The following is a 17,717-nucleotide window of genomic DNA, read 5'->3' as shown; positions in this document are numbered from 1 at the left end:
TGTTTTATGTGAATACACTATTTTTTTCAGTGACTGTAACAACTTCTGTAGTTTTTGTAAGGATGAATTGTTACAGTCTTCCCCGCTCCCCCCCCCCCCCCCCAGTTGGAACTGATGTCACATTCGTGGTATTAGACTTAGTCCTCGTTACCTGTTCTTTCTTCTCCATCCTTCCTTCCTTCCACTCCAGTCTCCTGTAAACAATAAAGAGCTTTCTCATGGGTTAATGTCACAAGAAAAAAACATGTTACTGTTTAAATAAAAAGCCCTGTGCTGATACATATATCTGAACTAACAAACATGTTAGTCTGCAGTATTCAAGTAGTGTAGTCTACAGTATTCAAGTAGTATATCAAATGTTTGAAATATTAATTTAAAACCATGCTGTGATATAATTTAGAATCTGAATGACTCATGCATTTCTGTCTTTATCTGTTCTCTGGGAAGCTCTTTAAAAATTGGTTAACATCATTATTTCTGGCACATAACTTCTCGAAATGCAAATGCAAAATTAATGGCTAATTAAAATTCTAATAGTTAGATGTTTTTGACAGTCCTTTTAATTGTAACAGCTTATAATTAAATATATTTTAAAAAGTTTAGTTATAGGTACATTTTAATCATCTGACTTTTATTTTAGGCGTTCCCCAGCAGGGCTATTGGGGGTTCTGCCATATGTTATACATATGTGAGTGTCCATATTTAAATATGCTGTTGATCAGCTGAGTTTTCCAGTCCCACATCCTGCTGAGTGCTGAATCATACCAAATATTGACTGATTTGGGTTTAGGACCACCTAAGCACACAATAGTGGAATTTACTTTTACCCTTGAAAATGAGAAAGCGCTACTCTGAATGGTCTTTTTTCAGAATAAATTATATCTGCAAGCTGATTTTGCTCCTTTAAGTGTTTGATCATACTCTCTGCTATTTGACACTCAGGTTCCTTTTCTGTTAAATGATTATTATTCCTTTTAATTTAGGGATTTTGCCAACACACGGTAGGACCGATAGTCAATCTGGAGTTCTCACACACAGCCGAAGCAGCAGCAAGGGAAGTGCAGAAGAAATTGCATCCCAGCCAAAGCACAAGGATCTGGTTGGCAATGTGCGGCAGAAAATGCTTCTGGACTACAATATTTATATGGCAAAATGTGTTCCACACGAGAAGAAGAGCCCTTCAGGTAGTCCGGTACTCAGTGCAGATAGCAGCCCTACAGCTGTGAAAAAGGTAATACTTCTGCCCTGAAAGATGTGTCAGAGGTGGTGATGTATTTTATCTTGTTAACTGCTACTTTAAGTATCAGTTATGTAGGAAAAAAAATTAATTTCTTTAACTACAGGTTGGACCTAAACTTTTTATAAAGTCAGTGTGAGTTTTCATGCTTGCCAGTTCCCTGTTGACCACAGTTTCTTCTTAATGTAATATACAAGTTTTCCATTTATTTTAGTTTGATTTCTTATCTCCCAAGAACACCTGTGTTTTTTCTAGACTTTGCCGTGTCTTGTACCGAAAAGATTGTACAGCTGAAGGAAATGCGGCTGTAAATTTTTTTCATTAGGAATGCACAGGTGTGTTCTAAAAAACATTGGTCCCAAAAGAGCTTGTATCTTATACTTAAGATTAAAAGAAAACAAACAAAAGATCAAACAAAATTCCACAAATGTCATTTGCCAGTAGTAGTAAAAAGCTAAGTTTTTCTGTGTATATTCTGAAGTAGATTGAACTAAAAGTGTATTTTTGAGGTCTTGGCTTGTTGAAAACATTTAAGTGGAATTTTTAGTACTTGGTGGTAAAATTGATCTTCATTTTCTGCTGCTTGTGTGGAGCTGAAGACCCTCTGCAGTTCCTCAGTGCATCTGAGCACCTGATGGGGACAGAATTGACATGTAACACAAGTATGAGTTGGATGCTGTCTGTAGCAGTTTTTCAGTGCAGATACTACGCTATAAAATCTGTTTTCAGCCCCACGTCTGGCTTGGCTCATGCACTCTGGATCACGTGAAGCTGTGCTCTTTGTGCTGGACCTGAGAACTGTGTTTCTGTTGCATGCTTCAGGAAGCCCTTAACCTCTTCGGTTCTTCTCAAGAGTGATTCCTGGCCCTGTTGCCATGAATAGAGTTAGGAATTTGCCTTCAGGATGTATCTGATGGTCCTCTGGCTGCGGCTTTGGTGACAGTGGGACAGTGTTTACTCCAGTGTATCTGCTGCTTGGGTTCGTTGGGGAGCAGAAGTGGAAGCGGCTCTTGGATGGACTGCAGTTGGATTTGCTGTAGCCTGTAGACAGCCCTGCTCAAAAAGGCACAAGAAATGGATGGATGGGTTGTCTGGTTTCTGGTTTTAGACGTTTTCTAAAGCAATACTAAATGGCTCATTTGTAAGTATTGTGTAGTATGTAAACAGCATAATAGTAAACAATGTCTATAGCCCTGATAGTATTAAAGTATGGCACTCTTAATACATGGATCCTTAGTGTTAAGTACAATCAAATTCATTTAAAAGATGTAATTCATGTCACGCATCTTTGTTGCCAGGCTTTCATACGATGCCCCGAAAGGAGAGGTCATCCTTGGTATACCCTAGGAATAAACACATCTTGTGTTCCTCCAGGAAAAAGTCTATTTCAGCCCCCAGCAACCCCTGAAGCAGCAATGAGTTTGCTGCTGAATGTGGCACGTGTCTGAAATCATTCTATAAATAGCTCAGCGGGGCTGGCAGGGAACCTGCGTCACAGCAGAGGCTCCTAAGGCAGCAGTGCTGCCTGCGTGAGGCTGCAGCCACTGGGAGCGGGCGCTGCCAAGAAACCGTGTTCAGAACCGTAGCGTCTACCTGACTGCTTCTAGAAAGCACTGCTTTGCCAGTGGCTTCAGGATTTCTGCTTGTAAGAACGAAAGGTGGTGAATTCTCCTGTCATTGCAGGCAGTTGAGAGATGTTAAATACGTCTTTCCTTCATGGAAACCTCCTGATTTTAATGAAATACATGGTGGCATGTATGCACTCAAAATTATTTCAGCTGCCTTTGCTTTTGTGTCTGTAGTCAGTGTTGCAACATCCGAACAGGTAATACCTCCAAGTATTTTGGAATTGTTCTCAAGTAAACTGAGACTTAATCTCTTGGACCGTAAGCAAAACCTTCAGTGCAGCAGAGGGAACAACATACATCCTGTGTCCTATATACACACATTGGAAGGAAGACGGTGTTTCCCTGTACTTTGTTTATCATCTGTTTGTGATGTTTCTGAACTGGATTTAAGGATGTAAGATTGGATCTTGCTTTGCAGTGTTTTTGATAAAGGAAGAGTAGAGTAGCTGTTCTGGATCCTGTTGGGAAGAGTGTCTCTGCTACAGACACATTTAAATTCTGCCCACTCTGGGCTGATCTGCTTTTCCTGCCAGAGGTTAAATTACACACAGCTTTCTCATTTCATTGCCAGAGGTCAATCTATATCTGTGTAGTCCTGTTCACTCTGTCGCATGTCAGGATGATGACAAGCAAGCTCATGTCAGGCCAGCTGATGTGGCTGTAAAGCTGCACTCTGTGCTGGACATTGGCGTTACTAGCTAACCCGGGCTGTAACACGAACTTCCCAGTATAAATGAGGCCTTTTCTGACCTGAATTTATAGAGCTGAATAACCTGCTCTGTGTTTTCAGTTACCAGATGCCCATGCGGAAGCTGAAGAAGAACAGGAGGCCTGGGTGAATGCTTTGCTTGGAAGAATATTTTGGGATTTTTTAGGAGAAAAGTATTGGTCTGATCTAGTGTCAAAGAAGATCCAAATGAAACTTAGCAAAATAAAGGTAACTGCTCTGGAGACTTGCACTGCACATTCCTTACGGAGGAAAACAAGCACGTAGTCTTTGAGTTTTAAAATAGTGGAAGAAGCACTGATTTCACACTTTTATGTAAAAGATGAGTAGATAGATACGATACAAAGTTCCAGTTCAGCTCTGCTCTCTGTTTCACATTAGGATCTCAACATGTTTTTGAAGCAGTGTTTGCTGCTTCAGTTTCAAATGAACTCCAGCTACCACTGTTTGTGAATTTTTTTATGTAAGAAGCAGAAGTATTATTTTATTTACTTTAGGGATAGGTAGTAGAACTGTTTATAAATTATGAAATCTGCTTTGGGAAATAGTAGATTGCCTTTCAGATGGAGGAGATCAGGGAACCACAGTTCTGATGTGTTCCTGCTAAGACATACGTTACTTGCAGGAGAGGTCAGTGGGTGTCTGTGGGGTGGTAGGATGTAATTGTGCATCAGCTGCATAAGCTCAAAGTGTGAAGGGAGGAGTGGTGCTTTTGAATGACTTTTGGGTCTTCCCTTTGCATTCGGTAACTCTTCCGAGCAGCAGCAGTTAATCACAGGCCTGTTCAGCCCCTGATGTTCGGGGAGGAGTTTCCCTGTTCCTAAAAGCAAAGGAAGATGTAGTCTTGCTGACAGAAGCTCTGAAACTTAGAGGCAGTACCAGCTGTGAAATAGTGTTGCTTGTGTTTTGGGAAATAACCTAATTCCACCCTGGCTGTTTCCACAATTATGACAGCAGGGTACCCAAACATCTCATTGGAAACAGCTTAAGCAAAAGACTGGGAATGGGGGATAGATGTGTTTTTGGTAGGTTAAAGCACTGTCTGTTCACAGGAGAAAGAATTTCTATCAATTAGGAATAATTACAGTAAATGGATACCAAAATAATTGTGATTCTGTGCCTCTCTTACACTAAAATTATGATACAGTTTTAAAAGCTAATGTGTTATAAAAAAATTTGGCAAGGATAAAAATAGCTGAGACATTGATGTAACTGCAACTATAAAATACGTGACTGATTTTAAAATCCAAACAAGTGTTTGATTTTTATTCACAGTAAAATAAGATTTACACTCCATTCTTGAGCTTCTTACATGTGTTGACTAAAAAGCATGTTGGAAGTTTAAGGTCAGCCTCTGAACTTCAGCATAGTTTTAAAAACATTCCAAGTTCAGATGCTGAATTTCTCCCTAAAATATTATTTTGAAACTGATAACTGCAAAATCCTAGAATTGGAAGAAATTTATGTAATCATATTTGTGGTCTTTCACTGGTGGCTTTTCAGCTTGATCCATTCCTTAAGTTTAATGACCTTTCTTGTCTCAGGAAACAATGCTGTTTAGTTCCATAGTGTGGATTTGATTTTTACATTCTGTTCTTCTAGCTGCCGTACTTCATGAATGAGCTAACGCTAACTGAGCTCGACATGGGGATCGCAGTGCCGAAGATCCTTCAAGCCTTCAAACCTTCTGTTGATCACAGAGGTAAAGTACATACTTCGTCTTCTGCTTTTGCCAGGTTCATGCCTTCACACCTGTGGAGAACAGAATTCTGATCTGTTTATCTTGTGGGTGTTTTAATCGGAGGAAGGTACGCTTAATAAGAGCTTATTTTGAGGAGATGCTGAGTGGTCTCTATCTCCAATAGTAGTAGCATCAGGCTTGGTATAAACATAAATCTGTAGATAATGGATATACAATCATGTCTTTCTATTGGAGATAATTACTGAACTAAATTAAAATTTGCATGCAGTGGAGATCTGTATCTGATACAGTCATGGACGACAGAGAGCGATGCATATCTCAGGACATCTCAAGATCTGATTCTGTTACCATAGCAGAAAACAGATTTGGCATTTGGCCCTCTTCAAGAGAAGTGGCCTTGTTCTGAAAACAACGATTCAGAAAATACAATTGTAATAACTTAGAAGACAAGAATACAGTGTTGCTTTGAAAAGAAGCTTCAAAGTACAACACTGTTTTATTTCCTTAATATTAAATATGGATTTTGCTAAGCTGAACGACTTTCACGCTGCTGCTTTACGAATTGGAACTGGGTTTTTTATTTTTTTTCTGGCTTGTGTGTGGTCACAGGGGTATATTTGAGGATACTCTTGTCACCTAAGTAGCTTCGCAGAAAGACAAGCTTGGGTTAGTGTTTTTTTAGCTTCAGAAGTATTCGTTCTGCATGCTGAGGAGAGGTAGATGCCATCTTTCTTCTAAGACATGTAATCAGAGCAGTCCTGAATTTTAAATTGTTTCTGAGTTTATTAAGGGTTTCTTGACTTGTCTCCTCTCACTCTATTCACTCCTTTACTTACCATATTGTTACACTGGGCTGGAGAAGTGAAAGAGGTTATTTAACTCAAGGTGGAAAAGTTTGTAATTGATCTAAAGGGAAATATATCCTTGGAGGACCAGTTGTGGTGCAGCTATGGATCGCATGGCAAACAACTTATTTTTGTTTTAAACTGCTCTTTCAACTCTTAGGTGAAGATATCAAAGTCATTTCTAGACGGTGCTGAAACCAATAAACTGGTAGCAAGGTGGTAGGAATTTAATGAATTTGCAATGCTTGTTCAGTGTTAAGGCCAGCAATGAGCCGAACTTCAGCAAGTCTCAGTAGCACGTTTAGAACAGTAACAGCGAACATGGACAGAGCAGAGTTTGAACAGATAACTAGCTGAAAATCTGCACAGGATCAATCTTCACTAGCTCTCCTGTACGCAGTGTTTCGAAGCGAGGAAAGGCTATCACGTTTCTTTATGTAGTACCTTCTCAGAGTGTGAGGGTATTGGACACACAGCAGGTACGTAGCACCACGTCCTTTCTTGCAGTACTGAACCTGGGGGTTTGAGGGGGGTTTCTCTTCACTGGGGTGGTTCATCTCTTCAACATCTTAGTTCTGCTTGCTGTTCTTAAAGGTCAAGCAACCCAGGATGGAGAATTTGTGGTAGAGTTCAGCTGTGCACAGTTTCTGGCACAAGCCAGTTTCTGCTTAGAAGCAATTGGGGCTTCATCTCTGCTCCTGTTATGTAGTTTGAACCTGGTCTGTGTAAGGTTTATTTAATGTAGTTTTGATGTAAGACTCACTTGTCTGCCACTTATTACAGGACTCTTCTGTAACAGTTATCGTCAGACCTTTGCAAGAATACCAGGTGCATGAAATTTAGGAGGACATAAATAAACTTTATCACTAATACTAAAAATGTTGTTCCACTCAAATCACTGACTAAAAGCATGAGAAGGTTAGTAAGCTGTAGCCTTTCTCTTGTAAAAGAGTGAATAAAATGAACTCTGGGGAATCATTAAAATTCTCTTGGACGTACATAACATGTTAACTAATGCTGCCTGTGGTATCCAAACGCTATTGTTTGCCCTTATCTCACTTGAGACTTGCTGCTCTTTGGGGAAAAGCCTTATCGGTGAAACACTGGGTACTTCGCTGCCAGCTTCTTGAAAGTATGTTTTCCACTGAGCTTGATAAAAAAAGCATATTTGAAAAGAGCAAATTGTTTTGTTGTCATGAGAAACAAAAACTGTCTTTTAAGAGAAATCAAAATTGAGTAGATGGAATAAGCTCATGTGCCATCAGTATTCAGGGAACTAAAAAGTAATTGCTGCTGCTTGTCATATGCTTCCTGGGTGGGACAGCGGGTTCTCCACAGTGCTTACGACATCCTCCGGTGTTTCCAGTAGCAAAGTGGCTTCACCACTGGCAGAAATTGTATTTTGAATTATTGAAAACAAAGTGAAAACTCTAAAAATTATTACACGTATGATGCTTGCCAAGTGGTTTCATGGTTTGATTTTAGACGAACTTGCACTTTGAGGTTCCTGTCGGAGTGTTTCCCTTTGCCTAGATTTACACTTTTAAAAATAATGTTCTCTGTTCTCATAACTTTAGTTGTAACCAAAGACTGTCATTCTAAGTCATGAGATGGTATTTAGAAGACTGCTGCGCACTTGGCTTCAATTAATTACTGACAACTGCAGGGAGAACAATTAACTCCTTCAGTTTCTTGTTCGGTTAAACTGATAAGTAAACATTGGTGGTAGAATTTGTAATCCGTGCCTCATATTGTCAAATGACATGTGAACTCTCAGTATCTGAGTTTTTAAGGGCTTGCAATGAATTATTACTGAAATAACTTGTTTTGCTGTTATACTTAAAAGACCATAAATAAGGGAATGATAATTGGAAATGCATGTTTTCATAAGGATAAATGTATTTGTTAGTAAGTTGACCTATGAATAAACAACACATGGGGCGGGGAGTGGGGAATCCTAAAATTTCAGGTCATTATCCAGAGCAAACACTTATAAGAAATCTATTTTTTTAAGTGTTTGAGACAGTCAGTCATTTGAGGTAGCTTTTTGTGAGGCTTTAAAATGCAGTTACTAATTGTGACAGGCTTTGTTTTGTCCATGCTTTTTTACCAGTGCTCGATTACAAGAAAATATTTTTTGATTATGTGGCTCCTCTAAGTAACTAAATTTGTTAGCAGACAATGTTAGGAAAAAAATATCTTGTTTCTGTTAATACAGTCCTATTCGGGTGACAGCATATGCTGTACTATTTACTGTACTTCTGTTGAGGCCAGGGAACCAGATAGCTCTGAATCGAGTGTACCATCTGCCCAATTCTTCAACCCCCCCACCCTTTTTTTTTTTTTTTTTTTTTTTTTTTTTTTTTTTACTCACTGGAAAATGTGTATGAACGTTTTGTGGCCAGAAGGGATTTTCCCTCTCAGTACTGGCATCCTTTGCTTAATTTGATCTTCTGTTAAAACAACATTGATGTTTCAAGCATGCTGACTCACTGGTTATTGCAAATGTCTGTTTAGCTGTGTTCTTGTTTCCAATGATCTTACTGCTGCTTCGTTACTCTAAAGAGGAAAAAACTATATAAGCTTGTGTTTGAGTTCTTGTGTTTTATTTAGAACAGCAGTGGAAAAACTGTATGCTAGAAAAGAGTAATTTGGGTTAGTAAAGCAGCAGCTGGCCTTCGGTGCTGTTTCCATCATGTAATCTCGTGGTGTACCAGTGACCTGGTCTTTGGGAGCTGTATTTCTGTTAATATAAATGGGTGGGATGGGGACAGTGCCGTTCTTCTGATACATTTTTGCAGAAAAGAAAACAGTCGTTCCTTAACTAAAAAAGCGTGTCTTTTCTAGATCAATCAAACCCAAAGAGTAGTTACGATTAATTGCTTCTGACTGAGTAAATGAAAGTAGAATGCATTAGTGGTTGATGTGCCAGTTACTGGTAGGGCATCATGTGTGCAGCTGCCGTGTCTGGAATAGGAAGATGCGTAATCTGTTTAGCGGCATCTGATTTCTGATCTCTGGATCACAAATACCCTACAGGTTTCTTTAATCAGTGGGACCACAGGGTGTCATTTAAGAGGCAGGACCTAATCTTGCAGTTATTCCCAAGACAAATCTTTTGGTGATTGCAATAAGCAATTAGTCTGTCCAGAGAATAGGATTTAATTTAATACTACGCATCTAGAATTGTTCTAAGTAACGACCCTGACCTGTGAGTCTTAAGGAGAATGCCTATAGCTGAGTTATGGAGCGAACCTTTTCATACTTCTTCCATACACCGTTGTCGAAAGCAAAAGAGACCGCAGGCTTTGATGCGAGACAGGCAATATTGCTTTGGGATTTCAAGTTTTGCTTCGTTTGGACGGCGTAAGTAACATAGAGGAGTGTCCTCTTACCGTTTGGCTTGGAGCAGTACTGTAAATAGTTTTGAAGTGAATCCCTGATTGTGTTCCATTTTCTTTATCTTGATTCAGATCTCTTAAGTAGTTTAGGTCTGTGTAAATATTTTTCTTTTTTTTTTTTTTTTTTGATTGTTACCTGTACTTACCGATGTGTTTTTCAGCATGGCTTTGATTTATATCTGCACATTCAACTTTGTTCCACAAGCTTAATGTGAACAGAAAACTGGATTTGATAAGCTGTTGATTATTTGTGAATTAATGACATAATCAGTTGACAAAAAAGAGTTTTTCTCTGTGGAAAAAAGTGTGATGTATAGACTTTTTTAAAATGAGTTTTGGTTTGACGGTAAAATAAAGTGATTGTGACTGTTCTTAAAGTGACATCTTTGTTGTTCTTAATTTTAGGACTTTGGATTGATTTGGAAATGTCCTACAATGGATCTTTTCTAATGACCCTAGAGACCAAAATGAACTTGACCAAACTTGGTAAAGAGCCGCTTGGTGAAGCTCTTAAAGTTGGAGAGATTGGCAAAGAAGGGTAAGGTATTACCATGGTGGAACGAAGCGAGAGCTTTCATAGTGAAAAAGTGGGATTTTCCATGTGCACGTGCAGCTTTGGCTCTGCAATCGATTGGAAGGAGTTGAGGGGGTTGCACACATGTGAGTGTAGAACTTGGCCTTTCTGTGCCACTTTAGTGGGTGATTCCACCATTGATAATTGTCGTAATATAAGGGTTTTGCAGTACAATCATTTTCTTTAATATGTATTTTATTAGGATTTTAAGATGTTGTGTGACTAAAATTTAGTTTTGTCTTATGCTTGACTTAGTCTTAGCCAGTAGGACTGGAATACCAGAGATACACACCTGCAGGTACGGCGGTAGACACATGTAACATGCTACTACAGCGTGGCACAGCTACAGTTGTAAACAACTGTAAACTGTAAACAACTGTGGAAGGTAATAAGCTGTAATTGTTATGCAAAGACTTTTTAAATAGTTTTTTGGCATCGTGGGAAAAGTCACACCCCTACTTTAGTCTCCAGTCCCACTTCTGTTTACCAGCTATGTCTAAGTAAAATGCTTTGTAGAGGAACTAATTAGAAAACGCACATATTGTAACTTAGATAACTTCTATTTGTGCTTTCCCTCTTATTTTTATAATGTTTGAATTTCATCAGTCTGTCCATTTGTATTAACCTGGTGACACCTGTCAAATATCCATCCTGTCAGCTGTGGAGTGTTGAGTCTGTTTGTGCTCTTTTTTTCTTTATACTTAAGAAACCTGCAGTCCCTGAACAGTAGGTGGTCTCTGATGTAGTGTACAACCACTGCCAACAAATCAAGAAAATATTCTCTAATTCTGGCCATTTTTTAGATACGAATAAAATGTTGCGGTCTTTGAGAGTTAAGAGATGCTTTGTATACTCGTGTCGTAGCTCTGACCACTTGTTTTGAGGTATGGTGAAGTAATACTTACAGCAACGCTATTTTATAGTGCAGTCATGACAAGAAAATAAATGTGAAAGAACTAATGGCTGAATGATATCATACACTGGTAGGAATGCAGAGGATTTAAAATCAACCTGCTCGAAAACAAATATCACTGCTTGAAATGTTTCTGAATCTGTGTCGGTATAATTAGTGGGTGTGATTTTTGAAAATTCCATTTCATCTTTTCCATCCAAAAAATGGGGCACAGAGAACGAAATGTCTATATAAGTTGAATTCTTGCTTTTCTTCCCCATCCCTTCAGGATTTTATTTGTGTCTTTTTAGATCTGTCCAGTGAAAGAACAACCTCAGAAATAATTAGTGAACCCATTGATTTCATATTTTAAAATCAGCTTGATGCTAGCTGAGCAATAGGCCCCCAGCAACACAAATGTAAATGTCTGTAGCTAAGCAACCAATTACTTGAAGGTATATCCATGAACCGTATTGCTCCCTGCACATGGCTGGGATGTTGCGGATGCTCGGGGCAGGTACCATGCCAGCTTTACATAAAGAGCAGTCTAATGCATTCCAGTTTTGCATGTGGTTTTTTTGGTTGCTTGGTGGCTGTGGGTTTTTTTTCCCTTAAATAAAATGAATATTATAAACAAACAAACAAAGACTCTGAGGAGTATAGAGCAGTTTGATCCTTATCTATGCTTTCCATTGTGTTAGTTAATTTTACTGACTTTTTTAATTATCAACTGACAATTGCTATGACAAATCAAACTATTCTGCACGTGCTTGCATCCACAGTCGCGATGTCTGTAATTGATGCATGTTGGTTGCTTACGCTCGTTTCTGTCCCTCAAGAGCCTGGAACAAACCGCCTCTTGAGATGCAGTAACCACGAACTCATGTGAGAAAGGCATCTTCTCATCCAGAAAGGGGAGGAACAGCACTGGGTTTTAACTGGACTTGGATATTGTCATTGTAAAGCGAGACAAATGGTTCAGTGTTGCAGTCGATCCCATCGTTGCTGTTGTGTTACTGTTTGAAATAAAAGTGAAGTGAGCTGGTGTAGTTTGATAATGCTGTCTGGCATGCAGTCTCAGGAAAATGCAGCTCTCAAAAAGGTTGTAAAACCATTTAATTGCCTATTTTATAAAATCAATACAGTAGCAGGTTCTACTGTACTGGAGATTAGGCAAGTGCAGGCAGGCTAACCCAAAGTTACTGCAGTTTCTTACCCCATCTTTTTTTTTTTTTTTTTTTTTTGCAATGTTGTACCATGTAAAAACAAACTGACAAATGGCAATTCATAAAATATTGTGCAATCTGCTCAGGAACAATACTGTAGCTGCAAATTGTTTTTCTGCCAATGTTTGTGTCGTATAAATGGTCCATTGTGTGCGGAGATCCCCTGAAATCTCACTCAGGCTTATTTATTGTTTGCTTTGTTTAATGCGAGGAAATCTTGAGGTTTTAGCCAGTCAGTGCGTGCTCGTGGAGGCACTTCAGAGAGCCCTGTTACCTGACAAATGAAACACCTCCTTGCAAGAAGGTGCCACATTTGAGAGCCTTGAAAATGCACTGGGCATGCTTTGAATGGGGTGGTGTCACATGCACAGGAAAGTGAAGTGAGGGTACCCCCAGGTAGATAATGCACAGTTTGAATCTGACCTAAAAACATGCATTTCTCTATGAGAAGCTGCTCCAGCATTGCTGTTTGGGTCAGTGACGTGACCCATCCACTCACCTCCCGAAGTCCTCAGGGAGGTGGTTTATTTTGGTGTGGTGCTTCACTCTTCTGCAGGTACAAAATGCATCTGCGGGTAAGAAGAGATTTACCGTTTGGATCCCATAGCCTGGGCAGCAAATCCTTCGGTGTAGAGAGGTGATGGGGTTGCTGCTTCAGTCCTTAAACAGGCAGTTAGGAAGGAGTGTTGTGCATTGTGAGATGTACTTGAACTGTCCTTTTACATTAGGACTTTGTGCAGCAGCTAACGGTTTGTTCCATGTAAGGAATAGTGCAGTAGTCTCAGTCCGTGCCCTGTGTGAAGTTAAATGCTTCAAATAAATTTCCAAGAACACATGTGCGCGCGCGCACACACACACACACACCAAAAAAAAAAAAAAAGAAAAAAAAGAAAATGCAGCTATAAACTGTATTCTGAATAGGCTGTAGACTATTACAGTCCTGGGTATAGTCCCTAGGGCTAAACCTGCGTCCTTTTCAAGCTTGTCGTGTGTAACTCTTTCAAGCTCTTGCATTCGGTAGAGATCTGTTAATACTGAAGTTTTTTCACTGCATCCTTCCCTAATTTTAATCTGTTTGAAAGATTTGAAACCTTTTCTGTGATTGTGTACATAAATTCTTCCATAGTCGAAGTCTAGGAATTAGTTGCTACTGTGTGATATTTTGTACCCTAAGAGCAGCACTTGTTTGATTTTATTACTTTATTTTTTTTCCCCTTTTCCCCGTGACATTCTTTGCTTTATTCCATCTTGGACCATCCTCAGAAAAAAACCCACAAAATCTTAAATCCTGTAAACAGCATTCATTGTGTCAGAGGAGTTTAAAAATTCACAACCCCACAGGTCTATTTCCCTACAAATAACAGCAGGGAAAGCAGTATTTCCAGCAAAGCTACTGAAGGGAGATTATAGCCTAAATTTTTATGGGACAAAAGTATCTCTGCAACACATCTGAGAGATACTGCTTCCCAGGGTTATATTAGTCTACTTCTGTTTGTAAAATTACCTTTTTTTCTGCATGTAATTGATAAGTGATGACACACACTGTAGCTACAGTAAGGTGAACTGCTAGTTTGAGACAATTTTGCTCTGGCAGTGCGAGTGTTGTGCGTTTCCTTTTGGAAGCAGATGACAAAGATCGATCCCCTTGTGCTTTGCGTGTGTTACCATTGCTGGAGATACGTCTGTGTTGCAGAAATTGTGTGTGTGTGAGTAGACAAAATGGAATTTATTGATTTGGGTTAAAAGTGTCGTGAAGATAAGGTGTATATATATGCTAGTACCTCATTTAACATCTCAGAGGGATTCAATTCGTAGACAATGTCATTTTAAGTTGGAGTCCTATGTTTGCTTTTAGTACAAGACAGAATCACATGTTCTCACCTTTCAATGTAAAAGCATGTCTTTGTCAGAGTTTTAAAAACAAACAAAAAACCCTGTCCAGCCTACATACTGCTCAACTTCCATGGAAAGCCACAAGCAGCAACAAAGATGCTTTCAAATGTATTTTGAATAATCTCCACATTTTATTTGAATATGTAGAATAGCCGTTCCCCTGCCATCCTTTTTATGCAGGATTACATTCCAACAAAGAAAACAAATGTTCTGTTTTGAAGCTCGTTCTGACAGACTGGTTTCAGAGTGATTTTGGTTTTGCTGTTTTAGATAAGTTTATAAAAAAAGAGGAGGGGACATTTCAAAGTCCCCAGTAGAAATACATGTAATGTCAGCCAAAGCTGTATGTGATGAATAGCTACTTAAGAATGTTACATTTGACCTGGAAATTGCATTGTTTCAGTTTCAGACCAAGGGCGTATTGCCTTGCAGACAGCGATGAGGAATCCTCCAGCGCAGGGTCTTCAGAAGAGGATGATGCTCCTGAACTGGCAGGAGAGAAGCAGGTGACTCCAGGAGCAGAAGGGTGAGCTGTTTGTACTTTTCTCCCAGCCACATTCCTAGACTTAGTATAACTGATACCTTGTTCCCATCCTACAATGCTCATTGCCATGCAGGATGTCAGAGTGCGAGTATATCCAAGCAATTAAGCATTTCTAGAGCAAAGAGCAGCAATCAAACCTTGTACTACAAATTGAAAGGAAGCTGCTGTGCTGAGTGTTTCACCATGCTGGGAGCGTTGTTCGCCATACAGTGCTCCTGCACAGTGACCTGTACAGAGCTCTCTTTGACACCTAGCTTCTTCACTCTTAAATTACAGAGAGCAACAAGTCTTTGGGCCAGAGAACCTACAGGGACCTGCCCCAGTGGGTCATGCGTGGTAGCAGAGCCAAGAACAGGATTTTGTGTGTCAACTTGAAACAATCTGTTTGCATGCAGCATTATACCCGTGCTGATCCTGCTGGTCCCTGATTTCCAGTGTATTCTTTTCTTTAAGAAAACAACTGTTATGCAAGCCTGGCTGTCTTGCTCTGGGGTTTGGGTTGTTTTGTCTTTTCTTCTTTTTTTTTTTTTTCTTTTTTTTTTTTTCCTCCTTGAAGGGCTTTGAGTGTCTGGGCTATGCAATACTGCCCTCTGATGCTGTGCAGGAATTTCAAAGAAAATTTTCCCACATGAGTTTTGCCACATCATTCCCTGTTTTGGCTGCTGCTTTGATTTTTGCTTCCTGCATCTGATTGAAATTATGCCATGCAATGAGAAAGCTGGAGTCAGCCTGGAATGTCTCAGACAATCACAATGTTTCCTATGTCTGAACGCATCTCAGTGATTTTACAGTGAATATACCAAAACGCTCCATGACATACTCAAAATGTTCCAAGGAGTTTCCTTAGAGTTTTCAAAAGGGTTTAGGAGTAAATAGCTGTAAAGAATTGTTGGAATTATTTTATGAGATGCATTTGATATCTTTTAAAAATGCAGAGATCATATCAAGAACTCTTTTATCAAGAGAACAAAGAAGGAGAACAAAGAATTTTTAAGGAATTATTAATTGGGAAAATGTAATTTCCTTAGCAAGGCGCTCTCTGCTACAAAACATCAAGAGCCACAATTAGGTATAATACGGTGTGTGGAAAATACCAAATATGCTGTTAGAGTGTGTATTTCCAACATGAGACAGGGGTGAGAAAAGACATATTCAGCCCTTAAAGCATCTGTTTTGGAAGCTAGGATGCTATCTGACACAATCGCCAGGAAAAGCAGCTTCTTTTTTGCATTATCTTCCTGCCCACTGCCAAAATTGTCTTCCCCTTCATTTTCAGTGTCTTTATACTTGTTGTAAATGCAATAATACCTTAAAATAAAAATCTCTTTGTTCAGCATACACTGTTAACTAGATTACACATGATGGCTGGGCTTTCTATGCTGATCATGTGTGCGTATGTCTTGGTGCATCAGTGTCTTGACAGTTTTGTTGGAATGGTAATAGACAAGTTGTCACTTCTCATGCCGGCTTGCTGGCATAAATGATGTAAGTATGTTTGCAGTTTTGAAAAGTGCTCTGTTTCCAGTGCCATGTGGGAAGGAGTGTTCAAACTGGACAGAATATCTGCCAGACACTCACAGCTGACAGAATATGGGTACTGTGTGCAGGTCCTGGTGTAGGTGCTGCTTAGAATTTTTAGATCAAATACTCTAATGACTTTATAGGAAATTCATGGGTGTCTTAACAAACAATAGGGTTAAGAAAATTACCTTGATGTGCTCTTTTTGTGCTCTCTATCTAAAGGTATGTAGGAGGACATCGGACAAGTAAGATCATGAGAATTGTGGATAAAATCACAAAGTCAAAATACTTTCAAAAAGCAACAGAGACTGAGTTTATTAAGAAGAAAATTGAAGAGGTCTCCAATACTCCATTGCTGCTAACAGTTGAAGTACAAGAGTGCAGAGGAACACTAGTAATTAACATTCCACCTCCACCTACTGACAGAATATGGTAAGAGGAACTTAGTGCAGAACTGGGCAATGTTTCAGGTGTGTGCTACCCAAGGGATTGCAACTGAGAAAAAAAGGTAAAGTGTAGCTGAAATGGGTTCTGCAAGAGGTGCAGTACAGACTAGTTGTAAATGAGGTAGGAACTGCTATTAAGAGAAAAATTGACAGTTAAGCCACGTAAGTATATGCTTTGTAGGAGTGTTTATAATAAAACCTGTTCTGTGTACTCTCCTAAGGTATGGCTTTCGAAGACCTCCCTACCTGGAGTTAAAAGCTCGGCCAAAACTTGGTGAGAGAGAAGTGACTCTGGTTCACGTAACTGACTGGATAGAGAGGAAACTAGAACAGGAGTTTCAGGTGTGTTTCATTTACATTTTCATGTCACTAGTGATAGTTTTTGTCTATTAGCGGGGTGTTTGTTTTAAATTTTTGCATGTCCCTCATGTCATTCAAAACTAGTTGGTATCCTCCACTGCTCCTGTTCAGTGGAAAGGATGTTAAGAATTCCACTGAAACTGACTTCTGGGATGGTCTCAAGACCATGTGTAGACATGGATGGAAACCTGTTTTAGCACTTGTCAGAATAATTTTAGAGCCAAAAATGCCCTTTCTTTGAAATAGGTACCATTTGTAGTACTTAAATAAAAACATGATCCTAGGTGTTCTTAGATGATAGAAGGCCAAACTGCTGTCTAAAATTTAGAACAGATGAGGCAGTAAGGCATCCTGTTACTACTTCCTTTAAAACAATTTTTTAAAAAATCACGTTGACTGTAGTGCAAAACAGGAAAAAAACCCTCCAAATTTACAATTGCTTATAGGACAGGGAAACTGTTTACTGGCCCAGATTCATTCTGGATCTCAACCTGTACCATCGACCAGAAACCAAAACCGCTTATTTCATTAGAAGTAGTTTGAAAATACGTGGGTAAGAGCTGAGAAAGCAGCATAGTTAAGAAAAGTGGTACATTTCCTGTAGTGCTATTTCAATTGAATGGAAAGTGCAGAGATCTTCATGCTTCCAAGCTTCATTTACAACTGTAACGTTTACAACTAAATGGCTTATGGCTTCAGTACTGGCATTAACTCAAACAGC

The 17,717-nt window shown here is 39.3% G+C and overlaps 1 protein-coding gene across 6 annotated transcripts in view; it reads left to right on the top strand.

Annotated features, from left to right (window-relative positions):
* The window catches only part of TEX2 (testis expressed 2), a 57,909-nt gene that overhangs the window by 38,039 nt on the left and 2,153 nt on the right, over positions 1–17,717 (top strand). For all 6 annotated transcript variants that reach the window (XM_080376784.1, XM_080376782.1, XM_080376780.1 and 3 more), the window contains 7 exons: positions 984–1,231; positions 3,656–3,802; positions 5,195–5,294; positions 9,946–10,078; positions 14,529–14,651; positions 16,413–16,622; positions 16,858–16,978. In XM_080376784.1, coding sequence (XP_080232910.1) covers positions 984–1,231; positions 3,656–3,802; positions 5,195–5,294; positions 9,946–10,078; positions 14,529–14,651; positions 16,413–16,622; positions 16,858–16,978 — 1,082 coding nt within the window. The remainder of the gene's footprint in view (positions 1–983; positions 1,232–3,655; positions 3,803–5,194; positions 5,295–9,945; positions 10,079–14,528; positions 14,652–16,412; positions 16,623–16,857; positions 16,979–17,717) is intronic.

Source organism: Falco punctatus (assembly GCF_963210335.1).
Source record: "Falco punctatus genome assembly, chromosome: 1".
Lineage (NCBI taxonomy): Eukaryota > Metazoa > Chordata > Aves > Falconiformes > Falconidae > Falco > Falco punctatus.
This window is presented reverse-complemented; position numbering and strand designations above follow the sequence as displayed.